Here is a 20,073-nt window from a genome sequence, read left to right as displayed (position 1 = left end):
TTTTTAAAGAATGCTTCTAATTAGCACATTGCATTTATATACCGTATGCTGGGACCAACTCCACTGTGTTCTGGAGTTGTTCTAACATGTACATATATTAAGTGTGAGATTTCAAAGTAACAATCATACAAATCTAGGTGGATGCAGCATCGCCTCCAGGACCAAGAACTGAGTGATCAAAGAGTGTGGTAAATGCCGGCTGAGTCACAGATGTGCAGAACTGAGTGGACTCCTATGAATGGAGAGCACTAGAATGGAATTGGGATAGAAGCTGCTGAACCACTTCCAGGTGCCTCAGCCACAATGAGAAGATAAAGGAGCAGGTGCCTGCACTGTCATGTAAACTAGTCTGATGTGGGGGTGGAGAAGATGAGGTTATCCTCAGCCTCGATCGTTCTTGCCTCCAGATGATGTCACCACTGGAGCATGCACAGAAGCCTGCATTCTAGTGCTCTCCATTCATGATGTTTTGTGAGGAGAATTCAATAAAGATTTTGATAGCGACGCTGCACTACGATCCTTGCACTGTCTCTCCCCTCCTTCTTTTGGTTTTTGTTGCACAGATGGAGCTCCACCTCTATGGCAGGCAGCATACCATACTAGTGACAGTAGACTATGTTTAGTTAATGGGTTACCCACTCCGCTGCTTCCCAGTTTGCACGTATTGTATGCCTGTATATTTGTAGTTGCATCTAAGCACATACATATACAGCACTGCTATATTTTTAGGTTAACATTCTATCAGGCTACTGAGTACTGGCGATATCATGGTTTTGAGTTTGAGTGCCGCGTACTGAGCACCTTTCAGACATTTGGCACATTTTTACCAGTGTCAGCCTTCCTGCCTGTACCGGCATAGGGCTTTCAGTTTGAAATCTGGAGGGAATGTGAATGGACTACAAGCTCGCTGATCAGCACGCAATCTATTTAAACTACAAATCTGTCTGCTGCAGTGGCAAACTGGACTTTACTTTATTCATTCACAGATCTCTGTGAATGAATGACGCAACTGTGTAGGTGGAGCCCCGCACAGCCATGCCAATTTTAAAATATGACAGCTGCGGGGTAGAGGAACCCCTACACGCTGTCACAGGAAAGGGGCGAGGGGGGTGGGGAGGTGTTGAACGTGTTACAACCCAAATACATGTTCAAAAGGTGAACTTATCTTTTAATCCACACTATTTTAATGTCAGACCACTGAAAGTAAATCATGCAAAATATATTGTACACATGTCCCTTTAATATGCTTACATGAATGGAGTAGAAATGACTGGTTACCCTAGAAGACTAGCTTTTCATTTTAAATAGATTGAATAACCTGGAAATTTCAGAACATGCTTCAGTGTTTCATACAAACTGAACAGCAATATTGCATTGCCAAGGGGGAGAAAAAAAAAAACAGATGTCCTTACATGCACTGCACAGTGGGATGGACTACTTGGGTGAAAAAGAGATTTCCCATGGTTTTGATTTTTCGGAAGACAAGAAAACTTTTACAGCAGAAACTTAATTTATAGCCTTTTATGAATGAATTCCAAAAACAGATCTGTGACCGTAAAAGGGGAAAACAACAGCTAGATATTCTGCCATGTTCAAAATGTAAAAAGTTGTAAGACCAATGTAGTAACAGTACAGTATAATTTGCACATTCCCAGAATGCACCTCCCACTGCACTGCTACACCTACCTGTTCCTTAAGCTGGTCCACTTTTTCCCGCAACATGACCCGCAAATTCTTTAGATTCATTTCTACTTCCTGCATCCGTTCCTCCATCCGCCGCAGCAGCCGCTCATGTTCCTCCTGCAGAGACATTATAAATGAATGTGTGTGTATATACATGGTTCCCTATTGCTAGCTTCAATGCAGTGAAAGGAGAAAGCCATTAAATGCTAGCATTCAAATGTACACGTGCTATTATCATGCAATCGGGGTACTGTTGTGTAAAGCTTGCAAGCGTTCACACTGCTAAGCTGCCTTTATTTTTCCCTTGCCCATTCTGATAGCTGCTTATTTGTAAATAAAATATTAAAACATTTTAATCATCTGCATGATGTTGTAACAGCTCCAGAGCATTTTATTTTTATTTTTCCCATACATGAAAAAAGACTTAATTTTTGGCAGTAAAATTTCTTAACCTCTTACCCACTGGGCACTTTAACCCCCATTCCTACTAGACCAATTTTCAGTTTTCGGTGCTCTCACAATTTGAATGTCAATTACTCAGTCATGCAACACTGTACCTATATGACATATTTTTTTTGTGTGTGTTATAAAAGAAAAAAAGACCAAAAATTCTGTAAAAAAATAATAATTTTTCTTTGTTTCCGTTATAGGATTTTGAAAATTAAAATTTTTCTTCATAAATTTTGGCCACAATTTATACTGCTACATATATTTGGTCTTTGTGAAAGTTATAGAGACCAAAAGCTATGGTGCCAATCTCAGAAAATTGATCACACCTGAAGTACTGACGGTCTATCTCATTTCTTGAGACTCATAGGCCCCTTTCACATGGGACGGATCCGTAATGATCCCCCCCGTGAACATCTGCTTGCTGTCCGTATGTGTCAAAGGGGCCTAACAGGCCTAACATGCCAGGAAAGTACAAATACCCCCCCCATGACCCCTTTTGGAAAGTAAAAATTCCAAGGTATTTAGTTAGAGGCATGGTGAGTTTTTTGAAGTTGTAATTTTTTTTCCACAATTCTTTGCAAAATATTTTTTTTTTCTTTTTCACAAAATTGTTATATTAGCAGGTTATTTCTCACACACACAGCATATGCATAGCACAAATTACACCCCAAAACACATTCTACTACTCCTCCTGAGTATGGCGATATTACATGTGTGGTCACATACAGAGGCCCAACATGCAAGGAGCACCATCAGGTGTTCTAGGAGCATAAATTACACATATAATTTCTTGACTACCTCTTACACGTTTGAAGGCCATGGAGCACCAGGACAATGGAAATACCCCCAAAATGAAACCATTTTGGAAAGAAAACATTCAACATATAATGTATGAGGCATAATGAGTCTTTTGAACGTGTAATTTTTTCCTACAAGTTTTTGGAAAATGTGTAAAGAAAATGAAAACACAAAGTTGTCCATTTATACAATATTTCTAACAAATAGCATGTACGTGCCATTATTTACCATGATGCTCATGCACTCTGCCGTGTAGGTAAGCATCATGGGAAATGTAGTTCCAAAACATCTGGGGTGTCAGTGTTCGCCATCTCTGGTATTTAGTGTCCTGACTCCGATGGAAGTGGCCTATTACCAGTCCTATGTTACATAGCTAGGTTGGAAAAAAGGCATGTGCATCAAATTCCACCAATAAGGAACTTCAAAACACCCCTTAGCTTACTCAATAGCAGAGTAGTGTGACCAGTCACTGGTTTGTAAATATTTGTGCATCACAGCTGTGTATTTATGTGTACAGCAAAATATAAAAGTGTGGTTTTATTATATAGAGCCCTGAAAAAGAACTATATTCTACATTTCCTAAATATGCCAAGGGTATGCTGTGAGCTATACATATTGTCTGCATCTTTAATGTACCTGTTGCATGGCCAGTTGCCGGTTGGTCTGCTCTGCGTGAAATCTCAACCTCTCTTGGAGCTGCTGGACCTTCTGCTGCTCTTCTGACAGTCTGCTCTGTAGATGCGACAACTGCTCCTTAGGAACATAACTGCTCACCTTCTCCTTCCACTGCTGGACTTCCCGTATTTGCTGTGATTGTGCAAGGGTCAGCTTGCTGTTGGCTTCTAATAGCTGCGGAATGACAAATTGTGAACACTTATACACAACATATACATGGTACACCACAAAAAACAATACCGTTTCAACACATTTATCACTTCAACAATTACAAGCACCCCCTAAGGCTGGTCATTTATGACGCAACCATATTTGGCAAGTTTGAGGGCTCGTCAACATCCAAATATATTTAATTTCAGTGTTTTTAGATGGACTGCTACACATCATCTTTGTTCTTGTCTCACTGAACATTATCAAATATCTCAGGTGTAACTGAATATGTAAATGAAACCATAACTTTACCTGATCCTGGGACAACTCCAGTTTTGCTCTTAGTTCATCCTGTGTTTTCTTTAGATTACGACAATCCTCCTGAGCTTCTTTTAGTTCAACTTTCAGTTCTTCAGCTTGATTCACCTGTTCAGTTATTACAAAACAAATAGACTGAAGATTGTGAAAAAACCCTGTCTTTACTATAGACAACCGGCAGTTATTTTGTACTTTGATTCAGAACACCCTGTAATAGTTGGTAGAGTTCCATCCAGCCATACCATTTTTAAAACTTCTTAACGGCCTTCATTACATACATATATACAGTAACTCAGAAAAGTGAGTACACCCACATTTTTGTAATTATTTCATTATATCTTTTCATGTGACAACACTGAAGAAATGACACTTTGCTACAATGTAAAGTAGTGAGTGTACACATTGTATAACAGTGTAAATTTGCTGTCCTCTCAAAATAACTCAACACACAGCTATTAATATCTAAACTGCTGGCAGTAAACGTGAGTACACCCCTAAGTGAAAATGTCCAAATTGGGCCAAAGTGTGAATATTTTGTGTGGCCATTATTTTCCAGCACAGCCTTAACTCTCTTAGGCATGGAGTTCACCAGAGCTTCACAGGTTGCCACTGGAGTCCTCCTCCATGATGACATCACAGAGCTGGTGGATGTTAGGGACCTTGTGCTCCTTCACCTTACGCTTGAGGATGCTCAATAGGGTTTAGGTCTGGAGACATGCTTGACCAGTCCATCACCTTTATCCTCAGCTTCTTTAGCAAGGCAGTGGTCATCTTAGAGGTGTGTTTGGGGTTGATCATGCTCTGCTTCAGTATGTCACAGTATATGTTGGCATTCATGGTTCCCTCAATGAACTGTAGCTCTCCAGTGCCGGCAGCACTCAATGCAGCCCCAGACCATGACACTCCCACCACCATGCTTGACTGTAGGTAAGACACACCGTCTTTGTACTCCTTACCTGGTTGTTGCAACACACGCTTGACACCATCTTAACCAAATAAGTTTACCTTTGTCTCATCAGACCACAGGACATGGTTCCAGTAATCCATGTCCTTAGTCTGCTTGTCTTCAGAAAACTGCAGACTTTCTTGTGCATCATCTTTAGAAGAGGCTTCCTTCTGGCATGACGGCCATGGAGACCAATTTGATGCAGTGTGTGTCGTATGGTCTGAAGACTGACAGGCTCACCCCCCCCCACCCCTTCAACCTCTGTGGCAATGCTGGCAGCATCCATTTCCCAAAGACAACCTCTGGATATGATGCTGAGCATGTGCACTCGACTTCTTTGGTCAACCATGTCGAGACCTGTTCCGAGTGGAACATATCCTGTTAAACTGCTGTATGGTCTTGACCAATGTGCTGCAACTCAGTTTCAGGGTCTTGGCAATCTTCTTATAGCCTACGCCATTTTTATGTAGAGCAACAACTATTTTTTTCAGATCCTCGGGTTCTTTGCCATGAGGTGCCATGTTGAAATTCCAGTGACAGTATGAGAGAGAGAGCCATAACACCAAATTTAACACACCTGCTCCCCATTTACACCTGAGGCCTTGTAACACTAACGAGTCACATGACACCGGGGAGGGAAAATGGCTAATTGGGCCCAATTTGGACATTTTTCACTTAGGGGTGTACTCACATTTGTTGCCAGCAGTTTAGACATTATTGGCTGTGTGTTGAGTTATTTTGAGGGGGCAGCAAATTTACACTGTTATACATGCTGTACTCTCACTACTTTACATTGTAGCAAAGTGTCATTTCTTTAGTGTTGTCACATGAAAAGATATAACAAAATATTTTACAAACTTATGAGGGGTGTACTTACTTTTTTGAGATACTAATTAATATATTATAATATATACACACACACACACACACACACACACACACACACACACACACCAGGGCTTTATTCAATGTGCATTTATTCATTTTACCTTGTCAGTGGCTTCTTTCAGTAGTCTGGTAATGGAATGACACTGTTCCTCTAGAGATCGCTTTTCTTGCTTTAATGCTGATACTTCTTCTTGAAATGTTGCCACAACCAAGAGCTGCAAAAGATCATAACAGCCTGTTTAAAAAAAACCTGAGGAAAAAGTATGTCCAAATTAAAGCAAAATTAAGCCCAGAATCTGATGGGCAAGTTTTTTTCTGAAAAACCTTCCTTTCTCCCTTTCATATAAATAGGCCACACAGTCTCAACTGATGAACCAACAGGGATAATTACACATCAAAATGGTATAACATAAAAAGTTGACATCTGAACAAAGGAAACGTAAATTGGTAAGCATCTAATAAGCTGTAAATTATAACTAGGGATTGGAAAATCCAGTTGCTTTCTCTGGCTGGATAGAAGCATAGGAAAGTCCAGAGAATACATTTTTTATTTGTTCCATGCCATGAGCATGTCAAGTTGAAGAGTCCTGGAGTGAAACTTGGGAGAAGGTACTGCCTCAAAGGAAGCCATCAATAAATCCAGATGCAAAGATGAACCACAGATGCTTCTTGGATCGGAGGGTTTGTGTGTGGGAACATAGGGAGGCAAATTTTATCTAAAGAAAAATAGATTCTAGCTTGGGTTGTCCAAGATGAGACACAAGATTTCCAGATGTTGTGATGGCTGAAGAGACTTTGGAAAGTTTATTAACCAGCCAAAGGTTGGAAAGAACTGATTTGTCCTTTGAACATTGACACTGTTGTGGCGGAGGAGTCCTTCAAGAAAAGGTTGTCAATCTACATGAATTCTCTGGGTCTGCACAAGTGCAAGCAGTGGGGGAATGACTTTTGTGAACACTGAGGGTGTAGAGGACAGCTTGAATGGCACAGCCATGAATTGGAAGTGCAGAACGCGATATACAGAAGGCATTAAATGTACAGGGAAGATGGGGATATGTAGATAGGCATCTTGTACTTCTACTGATGCAAGAAATTCCCTTTGTCTTAGAGAAGTGGTGACAGAGCTTGTGGATTTCATTTAAAATTTTGCAACACACACAAATCTGTTTAGTGATTTTAAGCTCAGAATGAGACGGATGCCCACAAAGGTTTGGGGGCTATGAATTAAAACTTTGAGCCCTTCTTCCAAAGGGAAGGGTACAACCACCCCTTGTGACTGAGGATGGTTTAAGGTGGCCAGTAGATCTGCAAGATTTTGAGCTGATGCTGTCAGATTGGATGGTAGAAAGTTTGGAGGGGGCAGAGACAGAAATTCTATTTTGTAATCCTTTCAAATGACAGCCTGAACCCAGAGGTCTGGGATATCTCAGTCTGGAAAGCCAATAGACATTACCCTACTCCAGAGCTTGTGGTGCCCCTTAATTGTTTGGAGGGCTTAGGGATCTAGGGCTTGTAACAAAAAAAAAGTGTTAAGCCTTGGTGTACAGATTGATTTTTTGCAGGTGGATTCCTCCATCCATCTAGTTTGTATGGTTGGAAAAATCTGTGTGCATATGCACACAAAGGACATTCTGTACATTTGACAAATCAAAAAGAACTGGATTATTTATATCAGGAGAAAGTTCACTGTTGAGTTCTGCAGTCCAGTTTCCATTGTCTGGGTGATAAGGTGGCAATAGCTGGCTGCACCCCCCCCCCCCCCCCACCCCCAGTATCCTCGGCAAATGTAAGGGAGCCACACAATTCAGGTTCTAATGTATAAATTACCTTTCTCTTTAACAAGGTTACAGCTATCAACTTGAGAGGAACTTCAGAGTTTCCTCAGGGCCTACAGCAGAACTCCTTGTCGCATTGCTCCTTCTCCAGGTGCCTGCAGTCCTAGATTGGTATCGGGATCTTCCCCTGCGGGGTTCACATGGAATGGATAAGACCTGAGAGGGTTCAGTATGTCTGGTATGAAGGAATCACAATAACCCAGGTGCTAACAGAGTTCCTGTGGCTGTGTCTCTGATGTATTAGGCAACAGGTTAGACAGCAAACGATCAACTTGCAATGTCAGCAGAAAATGGTGGCTGCAAGTGTGCAGTTAGGAGACTTAAAACTACGTCACTAGCCAAAGAGGAACTTCTACTAGGGAGGTGGAAAAAAAAGACCGCCAAGTATATTTGATTACATGCTGTGATAATGTTATCTACAAGGCTAAATAAAGGGAGAAAATAATATGTAGGGAAAATAGGATTACCCCATGAAATGGTGCCTTCAGAGCAGCTTGTGTGCTTAGCACTGATGTATGTCTTGTAGTCTAAAAAAGGATATAATGTATTATGTACTACAGATCCAAATAATTATATCGTATAACCAGAAACTTGTATATAAAGGTGCTGGGAAACCTTGCACCACGACGCTGGTCCCATCTGGGGTCCAGGCTTTACCTGCTGGTCATAGCCCAAAAAGGGTGTTTTTGGTCTGGGTGCCATAGGAATGAACCACAGCCCTGGCTCTGTATAGCGCCCTGCAGCCAACTACACTTGTTGCACCACGTGCCAAGGAGAGTGCCAAATGCTGAATCCAATGTGTAAAGTACGGGTCCAGATTTTTTTTTACTAGCAGAAAACTGGAGTCTCATGGAGTGGGCAGAGTCATACAGATACACTGGGGGTCAGGCCCAGATTTTTCCAGTGCCCTGAAGGTAGAGGCATATAACTCATGATTTAAAAAATAATTTCTGTGTTCAAGATTGTAATTAACCACTTGACATCCAGAAGATTAAAGTCCAGAAGATTGACGCCCCCCCGACCAGGCCTTTTTTTTGCTATACGGCACTGAGTTACATTTAACTGACCACTGCACGGCCATGCAATGCTGTACCCAAATAAGACATATTTTCTTTTTTCCCCACAGAGTTTTCTTTTGGTGGTATTTGATCACCTCTGCATTTTTTTAGTTTTTGCGCTATAAACAAAAAAAGACTGACAATTTTGAAAAAAAAAAACAATGTTTCTTACTTTCTGCTATAAAACATATCCAATAAAAAAAAATTTAAAGAAATTCAAATTTCTTTATCAATTTAGGCCAATATTTTTTGGTTAAAAAAAAAAATCCCAATAAACGTATATCGATTGGTTTGCGCAAAAAAGTTATAGCGTTCACATACTATGGGATTTTTTTTATATTTTTTTACTAGTAATGGCAGTGATCAGTGACTTCTAGTGAGACTGTGATAGTGTCTGACTGGTCACCGCAATGACACTTTTTGGGGACCAGTGACACTAATACAGTGATCGGTGCTAAAAATATGCACTGTTACTGTACTAATGACACTGGCTGGAAGGGGTTAAACATCAGGGGTGATCAAAGGGTTAACTGTGTTCCTAGCCAGTGTGCTGTGGGAGGAGCTTTTACTAGGGGAAGACGTAGATCCTAGTTCCTGCTTTGCAGAAACACAGGATCCATGCCTTCCCTCCTGCCAGAATGGTGATCTGCCTTTTATACATAGGCAGACCGTCGTTCTGACTGGATGATCGGCGGTGGACATTGAGTCTGTATGCACGTCCCCTACCCGGAAGTGTCCGTTATCCAGCTCAGCAGTGCCACCATGCCACCGTATATGTAAGTTATGTGGTCGGCAAGTGGCTAAGTTAAGTCTTTTTGGACTTGGTCTGCATTTTAGTACCCATAGGGGCTTGTTTTGGCTGTGAAGAGTCAGGTGCTGTTAGGCAAACACTAGTGTGCCCCATGTCAATGTGTCAACAGTAGAGAGCATTTGGCGAGAAGCCAAAAAGTCTGAGGCTCATAGAACGCAGCGGTTGTAAAATCCTTTTCAGCTTCCACTACAGTGCAACTGTCCCTATCTCTTTCCTCCATTTCATCCTCAAACTGATTTGAAGTTTCCATTCTGATTAAGGAAAAGTGCCACGGAGGAGGGGAAAAGTATAATGTTTTTGACATCAAGAAGCCAAAGGTTCTAGAAGGTCCAAAGATCTCAGACATAGTGACAGAAAAATCTGCTTTTGTTAGACAGACCGCATATTCCACACCTGAGAGGGAGCTAGAGTCAGAAGAGATGTTATAATAAAACATTGCTCAAGGACAAGGCAACAGCTATCAGCCTGAGTGGTGTTCTGTATTTCCTTTAGACTGTTAGCAGAGCACATTATTTGAGCCTTTTGCGCCTGTGATCCTCCATTGCTGAAGTGAGGGGATGGAAAAGGATGCATAAGCTGTGGGAATTTGCAGGTCATGGATGTATGAGCTGCTATAACCTAGATGATGACGGTATTTCTTGCTGTGCCTCTGTAGCAGAAGTGTAGTAAACTTGTTGTGCACATTTTCTGTAGATATAGCGGGCAGAAGTGCCTCAGTCGGAATTTGTATTGCAGCTTTGTCACCATCCAGGGAAATACTGTCAATTTTAAATTGTAATAAAATCTATAGTGCTAAAAATGTTCAAGTACAAAGTGGATTAACACAGTAAAGTAAACAATACTCCATTCTTGTGGCTACACATCAAATTGTATGCTAAGCACTGCGGGGAAAGGCATAGTTAGAAGCTAGGAGAGAGCAGTAGGGCAGTATATTTATTGATCCCTTCCTTTACTGAATCAACACCGTGAGTGATTGGTACCGATCACTCACTGCATTCATTAATAACTGAAGATGTGTAAACTGTGTTTACTATGCTTAAAATGGACCTTCAGTCATTTTTCATCTTTCCATCTATTAAATCCTCTGCCCTTGTTGTTTTAACTTTGGATAGTAAAAATAGGATTTTTTCATCATACTTGCCTGTAAAATCCTTTTCTTTGAGTACATCACGGGACACAGAATTAGGCGAATATTCATTACCTACTGGGTTATACTTCATCTCCAGGTGAATGAACACTGGTAGACCAAAGGTCTTTAGACAGGAAGTGATCCTCTATATATCCCCTCCCATACAGGAAGTACTTCAGTTTTTTAGCAAGCACTGAATCTCCCAAAAAAGAGGGGAGGGAACTCTGTGTCCCTCAATGTAATCAAAGAAAAGGATTTTACAGGTAAGTATGATAAAAAAAATCCTATTTTCTTTATCATATATCATGGGGGACACAGGAGTTACACTAATATACCCCCCCCCCCCCCATGCCTGAGGTGGTCGGCATCGCTGCAGGAGCGATCCGTGCTGAGGGGGAGTCCACTGATTCATGGCCACCCCCTTGCGATTGCTCCCGGCGAATGGAATGCTTCCTCCGCTTCTGTAATGTAAACAGAAGCAGAGGAAGTGAACAGGCTTGTTGGTATATTTTTGCTTGATCAGCGCATGCAGATAATTGGCTACAGCGCTGATTGGTGTATTCTGGTGGTGTCCGTATTCTGCTGTCAAAATTCAATGACAAAATTGGGAGGATTTCCCCATCCACCTTAAATGTGTTGATGGGAGAATCAGTGCAACTTTCTTAATTTAGCCGGTTGGCTGAATGAAACAATGTATGGCCAGCTTTACTGTGGTTTAAAAAAAAAATTGTGTCTTAGGTTACTATATGCAATATAAAAAAAACTAAAACTGGTTAAAATCAAGTGTAACCAGACAAAAATGTAGACCATGAGTCAATAACACAACGTTTGGAAGTAGTTACCTGTTTGTTGCTTTCATCTAATCCATTCAGAAGATCTTGTTTTTCCTGCCTGTGTTGGAGAAGCAGCGCTTCAATCTATTTCAAACAGAGAAGGAAAACGGACATTCAGTTTACTTTAGTAAATGCCTTTAAATTATCAACATTTAAAGCCCAACTTTAGTGAAAACATTTATTTTTAGTTTTGAATAGATCATTTTTATTGCTGTCCATGACCCCGGAGAGCAGATTACAAGTCACTTTCTGTCCACGGACAGTGGGATAAATAAAAAAATAAAAAAATAAAAAAAGGAGAGTTGACACGGACTGTTATAATTTGAAAAATGTCCTAAGCCTTGTATTGTAGTCTGTGTTGACACTGAAGAGATTTCCCAGCACTTCCCCTCCTGTCAGCAAATTAGCATCAATCTTGTTCAATAGGAACACAGACTGTCGATACAAACTTGAAAAGTAAGTTGTATCCCTTCCCCACCTATCTAAAATAAAAAAAGTTTTGTCCAGAGTTAAACTTTAAGGCCTCATGCACACTGGATGTTATAATAACGTTATAAAAACACCAGCAGCTTTGCAGTGAGTTTTTCAACTTTTTTTTGCAATAGCGTTTTTAAAGTTTTTTTGCGTATTTAAGGGTTTTTTGTTTTTAAAATCAATGGGATCAAAAAACGTTAAAAAATGCAGATGAGCTGTGCTTTTGAGCATTTATTTATGTTTTTACAGCTGAAAAATTCTGCTCAGAACGCACTCGTTTGTTTTTTTTTTACAGCCCAAAACAGTTGATAACAGCCTATGTGTGCATGGACACATAAGATAACATGATGGGGGTTTATTGACTGTAGAAAAAAAAAGTCTAACGCCAAAAACAGCAGCTGTAAAAAACATCCGGTGTGGATGAGTCCTAAAGGTTAATTTCACTTTGTTGTTATTGACAAACGAATACCTTTGTTTTTGATGTTTGCAGATCTTGTTCTAGTCGTTCTCTAGCCTGGTACCAACCAGTCTTTTCTATCTCTACTAAATGAAGCTGGTTTTGAACTTTCTCTGCTGTTGCAGTGGCCTCTTCCTTCTGCTTGGTCACTTCTTTCAGCCTACTTTCCAAGTGTTGAATGTTCTCCTCGCCATCTTTATTTTGCATCTTTAGTTGAAACATTGCACTAGTCAAGTGACATAATTCATTACGGGTTTCAAAGCTCTGCAAATGAGGGACAGGCAATTATGTAATTTTTTTTTCAAGGTAATATCAGCAGTGCCTTGTACTAACTAAATGCACGGCAGTATAAATAGGTAGTATTTGATAGCAATTAAAAAATACACTTTGGCATATCTGTAAATGCCATATCTTGGAATGCAGGATAGGCCCCAAGCTTCATATTCATATACCCTGGGTTATAGACTGGTACTTTTCAAATGATTGGACACTGGCAAAGCTTTTGAAGACACACCCCCTTGGACATCTTTCTACAACCCTACTCCATTCCATAAGTCCTTGGTTTTGAAACAAGCAATACAGGGTAACAAAAACATAAGGGAGGGTGACCTGTATTCTGTACTGTACTCCATGATATGGAATTTACAGGTAAGGCAAAATTGCTTTTATCGTAATCATACAGTACAAGATATAAGCTTGAAATGAATATACCCTGGGATGTTCCCCAGCCATAAACAAGAAGGGGTAGCAACAAGGCACACAGAACTGTGCAAACAAGTCCAACAATAGCAAGGGTCAACAGACCCAACTCAGAGTGCTCAGAAAAATTGGTTGTAGATCAATACTCACTATTAGTTACCACAACACTGGGTATTCAATATACCCGTGTGATGTCCCAAAATGTGCATGCTCACCAGTAATAAGTGTGGTGTCTGTGCCTAAATACTATAGAGAGAAAATTTTTTACAGGGGAAAGACTCCCACTGAGAAGAAACACAGGTGGACCATGCTGCTTAATAAGGGATCATTTTTATTAGAAAAATATATTTAGTACAAAAAGGGGCCAAGACCAGCTACCCACCACCAATACCAAGATCATGTTAAAAATAGACAACGTTGTCTGTTTAAGAGCAGCTGCATCACGCTTCAACCATGCATGCACACACCTATAACAAGGCTATTGTTAATTGGAATAAGTAATATTTATGGATCAGACTAATGATCTCAGTAACATGCACCTTATGTAGCAAAGTCCGCCCTGTCACTGTGTTTAAATAGAAATACTTTTAACAAAAGACCCCTGTTAAGCGTAGTTGAGGTGCAAGACTATTTTTCCCTTGTAAAGAATGAAGAATGGATCTTAGAAGACAGCTGCTAACTCAGGGACATGTCTGACAGAGATGACAGTTACCAATAAGGCTACTTTGCAGGAGAGATCATCCAGTGGGAGCTCTCCGATGGGTTCACAGGGTGATTTTTGCAGTGCAGAGAGACAAATTAAATAGGAGGTCCAGCCTGGGGGGAAAAAAATAAAACGTCAGCAGTTACAAATACTGTAGCTGCTGACTTTCACTATAGGGACACTTACCAGTAGTCCAGGGAGCCTGCAATGTCAGCACCCCAGCCAATCTTTGGTTTGGCTGATGGGTGTTGCCGTTGCCATCTCCACTAAGGGAAACCGATGGTGAAGCCTTTTCTTACTGCGTATGTGCAAAGTGTGCTGTGCTTTCTGATTGGCCTGGAGCAAGATGGAGGGACAGCGGCATCGTCCCCTGGAAGTGGGTACAGGTACCTGTCAAAAACAGGTCCCCGTTCCCCCTCCCCCTGAAAGGTGCCAAATGTGCCACCGGAGGGGGGGGGGAATCAAATAAGCGGAAATTCCACTTTTGGGTGGAAATCCGCTTTAAGATCTCAAGAAAGCCCAGGGTGCTTCAAGGGTGGATTGATTTGAGAAACACCTTTAAAAAAGTATTTACTTTTATTTTCGTTTGTTTGGGGAGGAAAACCTCCCAGACTTTCATACATCCTATTACATAGGACTAAAGAGAAAGGTGGCCTGGGTCTTCCAGAAGTTTATTTGTACTACCAGGCGAACGCACCGATGAGGATTGTAAATTAGTAACAGCATGTTCAATATAAACTATGAGTTCCTCTAGAAAAGAGAACGTCTGGCCAAAGCCTTACACTTATACTGACAGGAGGCTTCCCCTGGTTTGTACTGAGGGAAGAGTTAGCGTTTTCTAATACAGGGGGAGGTAAAACAGAAATCAAGGGCTTCAAGTTTCTAGAAGGCTCTGACTTAAAACCTTTTTCTGCTTTCAGGAAGGATTGGGATAGGTCTATTACACCTTGTGTGTCTCAAACGTTCCGGCCACCAGCCCGCTCTCTACATCCTATAATTTGTTTGAGAGTTTAGCCTCACAAACGGTTCCTTTTATTACATTAGGGACTGGGAGAGGGAATTGGGTAAGACCCTGCTGGAAAGTGCGGTGGAGAAAAGAACTAAATTAGCGCACACATCCGCCATCAGTTCTAGAACACAGGAATCTTGAAATAAATTCTTAGAAAGATGGTATAGAGTACCCCAAAAATTGGCTAAAATTTTTCTGCCTCAATGAACTGTTGAAAAAGGTGCGACTTGAAAGGGACCTTTTTGCATATAGGGCGGAAGTGCCCCTCAATAAAATTATTCTAAATAGAGATCTGCAGCTTAATTGGTTAAATTACACAATGTTCTATACCAGGTAAACGTCTACCGATAGTTTCATGCTTCCCATCTCTGGAAGAGGTGGGAAATATAAAAAGATCATTATTGCCTCACCTATTGAATGCAGAGAAGAGTTTGATACCTGTGAAATGAAAATCACCTAGGGCTCCCTCAGTGAAGGATTTGATAGTTAAAGTACAAGATATTAGAGAGGCAATGGTATGAAGATATACGTTCAATAATGAATTAAAAATATTAGCACTCACTGACAAATGTAAACGTTTGTCTATTTAGAGTTGTAGCTGGTGTCAGTTTGACCAGTCATTTGTGTTTAACCTACAAACGGGGTAATTTTACCCACAGAAAGACAGGTGTCGGGAGTTGCTGATAGTGATGATGTGTTTTTTTTTTTTTTTTTGTATATGCTGGTAAGACACATTATTTATGTGAAATTAGGATTGTTTTTGTGTTATTTTATGTTTATTTATGTGTATTTAAAAAAATATATAAAAAAGGTTAAAAAAAATATTAAGAGTCTTTAACTACTTTCTGACCGCCGGCAGTCAAATGACAGCCAGGCGGCGCACCTATTGTGGTGGGAGGCCGTCATATGACGGCCTCCCGTTTAAACAGGGAATGCGCGCGATCGTGCGTGCGTATCCCTGTTTCCTCGGTGGCGGTGTGTCACGGAGACACCGCTCGCCACCGAAGGGGGTGAAAAGCCATTGGTTATGGCTGTTTACCACGTGATCGGCCGTGATGAAGTCACGGCCGATCACAGATGGTCACACCCCCACTGTGCGCGGCGCATGCGCGCAAGCACCCTGCTCGTGCACGTCGGTGGCGGCGTGTTCCCCGGGAACACTGCTCGTCACCGACGCTGGTAAACAGCCATTGGCCAGCTGTTTACCCACGTGATTGGCTGTGATCCTTTCACAGCAGATCACTAAAATGTAAACAAACCGCGGTAACGAGAGGTTACCGGGTTCTCCTTCTCACACACCGATCGTGTGTGAGGAGGAGATTGCGGTAACATCTCGTTACCGCCTACAGTGTACACCAATCATACTGATTGCCCCCCCCAATAAAGAGGACCTGTCACCACCCCTCATAGTACCTGTCAATCACAGTCCATCAGAGTACCTGTCACAGTCCATCAGAGTATTTGAGTACCTGTCAAGTCCATCAGAGTATTTGAGTACCTGTCACGGCCCATCAGAGTACCCGAGTACCTGTCACGGCCCATCAGAGTAACCGAGTAACTGTCACGGCCCATCAGAGTACCCGAGTACCTGTCACGGCCCATCAGAGTACCCGAGTACCTGTCACGGCCCATCAGAGTACCCGAGTACCTGTCACGGCCCATCAGAGTACCCGAGTACCTGTCACGGCCCATCAGAGTACCCGAGTACCTGTCACGGCCCATCAGAGTACCCGAGTACCTGTCACGGCCCATCAGAGTACCCGAGTACCTGTCACGGCCCATCAGAGTACCCGAGTACCTGTCACGGCCCATCAGAGTACCCGAGTACCTGTCACGGCCCATCAGAGTACCCGAGTACCTGTCACGGCCCATCAGAGTACCCGAGTACCTGTCACGGCCCATCAGAGTACCCGAGTACCTGTCACGGTCCATCAGAGTACCCGAGTACCTGTCACGGTCCATCAGAGTACCCGAGTACCTGTCACGGTCCATCAGAGTACCCGAGTACCTGTCACAGTCCATCAGAGTACCCAAGTACCTGTCACAGTCCATCAGAGTACCCGAGTACCTGTCACGCTCCATCAGCGTATCCGAGTACCTGTCACGTTCCATCAGAGTACCAGAGTACCTGTCACGGTCCATCAGAGTACCAGAGTACCTGTCACGGTCCATCAGAGTACCCGAGTACCTGTCACGGTCCATCAGGGTACCCGAGTACCTGTCACGGTCCATCATGGTACCCAAGTATCTGTCACTGTCCATCTGAGTACCCGAGTACCTGTCACAGTTCATCTGAGTACCCGAGTACCTGTCACAGTTCATCTGAGTACCCGAGTACCTGTCACAGTTCATCTGAGTACCCGAGTACCTGTCACAGTTCATCTGAGTACCCGAGTACCTGTCACAGTTCATCTGAGTACCCGAGTATCTGTCACAGTCCATATGAGTACCCAAATACCTGTCACCAGGCCATCAGAGTACCCGAGTACCTGTCACCAGGCCATCAGAGTACCCGAGTATCTGTCACCAGGCCATCAAAGTACCCGAGTACCTGTCAGCAGGCCATCAGAGTCTCAGAGTACCTATTTGCAGCCCATGTTTCATAGAATATACGTTGGGGTGTTTGCTTTCCAAAATGGGGTCATTTTGTGGGTAATTTCACTGTCCTGGTGGTCCAGGACCTTCAAAAAGTGTGATGGGTAGGAATGAAATGAGATGTGTCATTTATGCTCCTAGAACGCCTGAACGTACTACTTCAATGTTTGGCCTCTCTATGTGAACAGGCTGTGTAAAAGTCCTACACATGTGGTATCGCCATACTCGGGAGGAGTAGCAGAATGTGTTTTGGGGTGCAATTTTTGCTATATACATGCTGTGTGTTAGAAATATCTTATAAATTAACAACTTTGTGTTTAAAAAAAATGTGTTTTCATTTTTTTCCACATATTCCAAAAACTTCTGGAAAAAAATGAACCATTCAAAAGACTCATTATGCCTCACAGATTATACGTTGGGGTGTTTGCTTTCCAAAATGGGGTCATTTTATGGGAAACTCCATTGTCGTGGAACTCCATGGCCTTCAAAAGTGTAATAGGTGGTTGAGAAATGAGATGCGTCATTTTTGCTCGTAGAACGTCTGAAGGTACTACATCAATGTTGGTGCTCTGTATGTGGCCAGGCTGTGTAAAAGTCTCACACATGTGGTATCGCCGTACTCGGGAAGAGTAGCAGAATGTATTTTGGGGTGTAATTTGTTGTATGCATATGCTGTGTGTGAGAAATAACCTGATAATATGACAATTTTGTAAAAAAAAAATAATAATAAAAAAAAATCTTCATTTTGCAAAGAATTGTGGGAAAAAATTACAACTTAAAAAAACTCACCATGCTACTTACTTAATACCTTGGAATGTCTACTTTGTAAAAAGGGGTCATTTGGGGGGTATTTGTACTTTCCTGACTTGTTAGTGTCTTAAGAAATGAGATACACCTGATGTACTGAAAGCCTGATCAGATGTGATCAATTTTCAGCGATTGGCACCTTAGTTTGTAGACTCTATAACTTTCACAAAGACCAAATAATATACACTAATGTGGGTTATTTTTACCAAAGATATGTAGCAGTATACATTTTGGCCAAAATCTATGAAGAAAAATTACTAATTAGCAAAAATTTATGACAGAAACAAAGAAAAAGGCATTTTTTTTTCACAAAATTTACGTTTTATTTTATTTATAGCACAAAAAATAAAAAACCCACTAGTGATTAAATACCACTAAAAGAAAGCTCTATTTGTGTGGAAAAAAGTACGCAAGTTTCATATGGGTACAGTGTTGCATGACTGAGTAATTGTCATTCAAACTGTGAGAGCGCTGAAAGCTGAAAATTGGTCTGGTCAGGAAGGGGGTGTAACTGCACTGTATTGAGGTAGTATAAGGATTTCCAAGTATGACAGTAGATCTTTCTGAAAGTGGATAACCTTAGGAAATGTGGAAACAGACTTTGAGACTAGTGATGAGCCGAACACCCCCCGGTTCGGTTCGCACCAGAACTTGCGAACGACCCCCGCGTTCGGTACGAACGTTAGAACCCCATTGAAGTCTATGGGACTCGAACGTTCGAAATGGAAAGTGCTAATTTTAACGGCTAATATGCAAGATAGTGTCCTAAAAAGGGTTTGGGGACCTGCCTCCTGCCTCAGGGGACATGGGTCACTGCAAAAAAAAAGTTTTAAAAACTGCCGTTTTGGCGGGAGCACTGATTTTAATGACGATTAAAGTGAAAAAAAAAAGGTGAAATATTCCTTTAAATATGGTGCCTGGGGGGTGTCTGTAGTATGCCTGTGAAGTGCCACGTGTTTCCCGTGTTTAGAACAGTCCCTGCACAAAATGACATTAAACGGAAATAACACCATTTAAAACTGCTTGCGGTTTTAATGTTATATCTGGTTCCTGCAATATGGTTGAAAATCATTGAGAAACATGGCATGGGTAGCCCTCCCTGCCCATTACCAGCCTATTTGGGTCTTGTACGCATATTAAGGGGAACCCCGTACCCATATTAAAAAAAGGAAATGCGTGTGGCCCCCAGGCCCTATATACTCAGAACAGCAGTATACAGGCGGTGCAAACAAGACAGGGACTGTGTAGGTTTGTTGTGTTAAGTTGAATCTGTTTGTCATTTTCAACCGGTACATTTTTAAAGTGTAGCTCCAGTCAAAAAAACGATTTTTAAGCTTTTTGGAAAACATAGGGAAGGGTTATCACCCCTGTATAATTTGTTTTGTCGTCCATCTTTTTTCATCTCACTTGCTGCTGTCTCCTTGCGTTTGCAAGTAGGAGATGTTTGTAAGTTGGATGTTTGAAAGTAGGGGCCTGCCCTATATTATAGCGGTATGTACTGGGTACAGAGCACGCAGACAGCACGCACTATCTCCTAACACTACTGACTGCAAGCTCTATTATTAACCACTTGACCACTGGGCACTTAAACACCCTTAATAACCAGACCAATTTTCAGCTTTCGGTGCCCTCACATTTTGAATGACAATTACTCAGTCATGCAACACTGGACCTATAGGAAATGTTTGTCCTTTTTTCACACAAATAGAGCTTTCTTTTGGTGGTATTTAATCACCTCTCAGTTTTTTATTTTTT

The 20,073-nt window shown here is 41.7% G+C and overlaps 1 protein-coding gene across 7 annotated transcripts in view; it reads right to left on the bottom strand.

Moving 5' to 3' along the window:
- The window catches only part of NINL (ninein like), a 248,261-nt gene that overhangs the window by 5,507 nt on the left and 222,681 nt on the right, over positions 1–20,073 (bottom strand). For all 7 annotated transcript variants that reach the window (XM_077486175.1, XM_077486181.1, XM_077486177.1 and 4 more), the window contains 6 exons: positions 12,518–12,769; positions 11,584–11,658; positions 6,010–6,123; positions 4,069–4,182; positions 3,568–3,780; positions 1,687–1,800 (listed from right to left, as the gene is read on the bottom strand). In XM_077486175.1, the coding sequence (XP_077342301.1) occupies positions 1,687–1,800; positions 3,568–3,780; positions 4,069–4,182; positions 6,010–6,123; positions 11,584–11,658; positions 12,518–12,769 (882 nt within the window). The remainder of the gene's footprint in view (positions 1–1,686; positions 1,801–3,567; positions 3,781–4,068; positions 4,183–6,009; positions 6,124–11,583; positions 11,659–12,517; positions 12,770–20,073) is intronic.

Source organism: Lithobates pipiens, unplaced genomic scaffold (genome assembly GCF_037356315.1).
Source record: "Lithobates pipiens isolate NorthernLeopardFrog02 unplaced genomic scaffold, aLitPip1_a1.2 Scaffold_18, whole genome shotgun sequence".
Taxonomy (NCBI): domain Eukaryota; kingdom Metazoa; phylum Chordata; class Amphibia; order Anura; family Ranidae; genus Lithobates; species Lithobates pipiens.
Note: the sequence above shows the minus strand (reverse complement) of the source record. Positions and strands in the feature narration are given on the sequence as shown.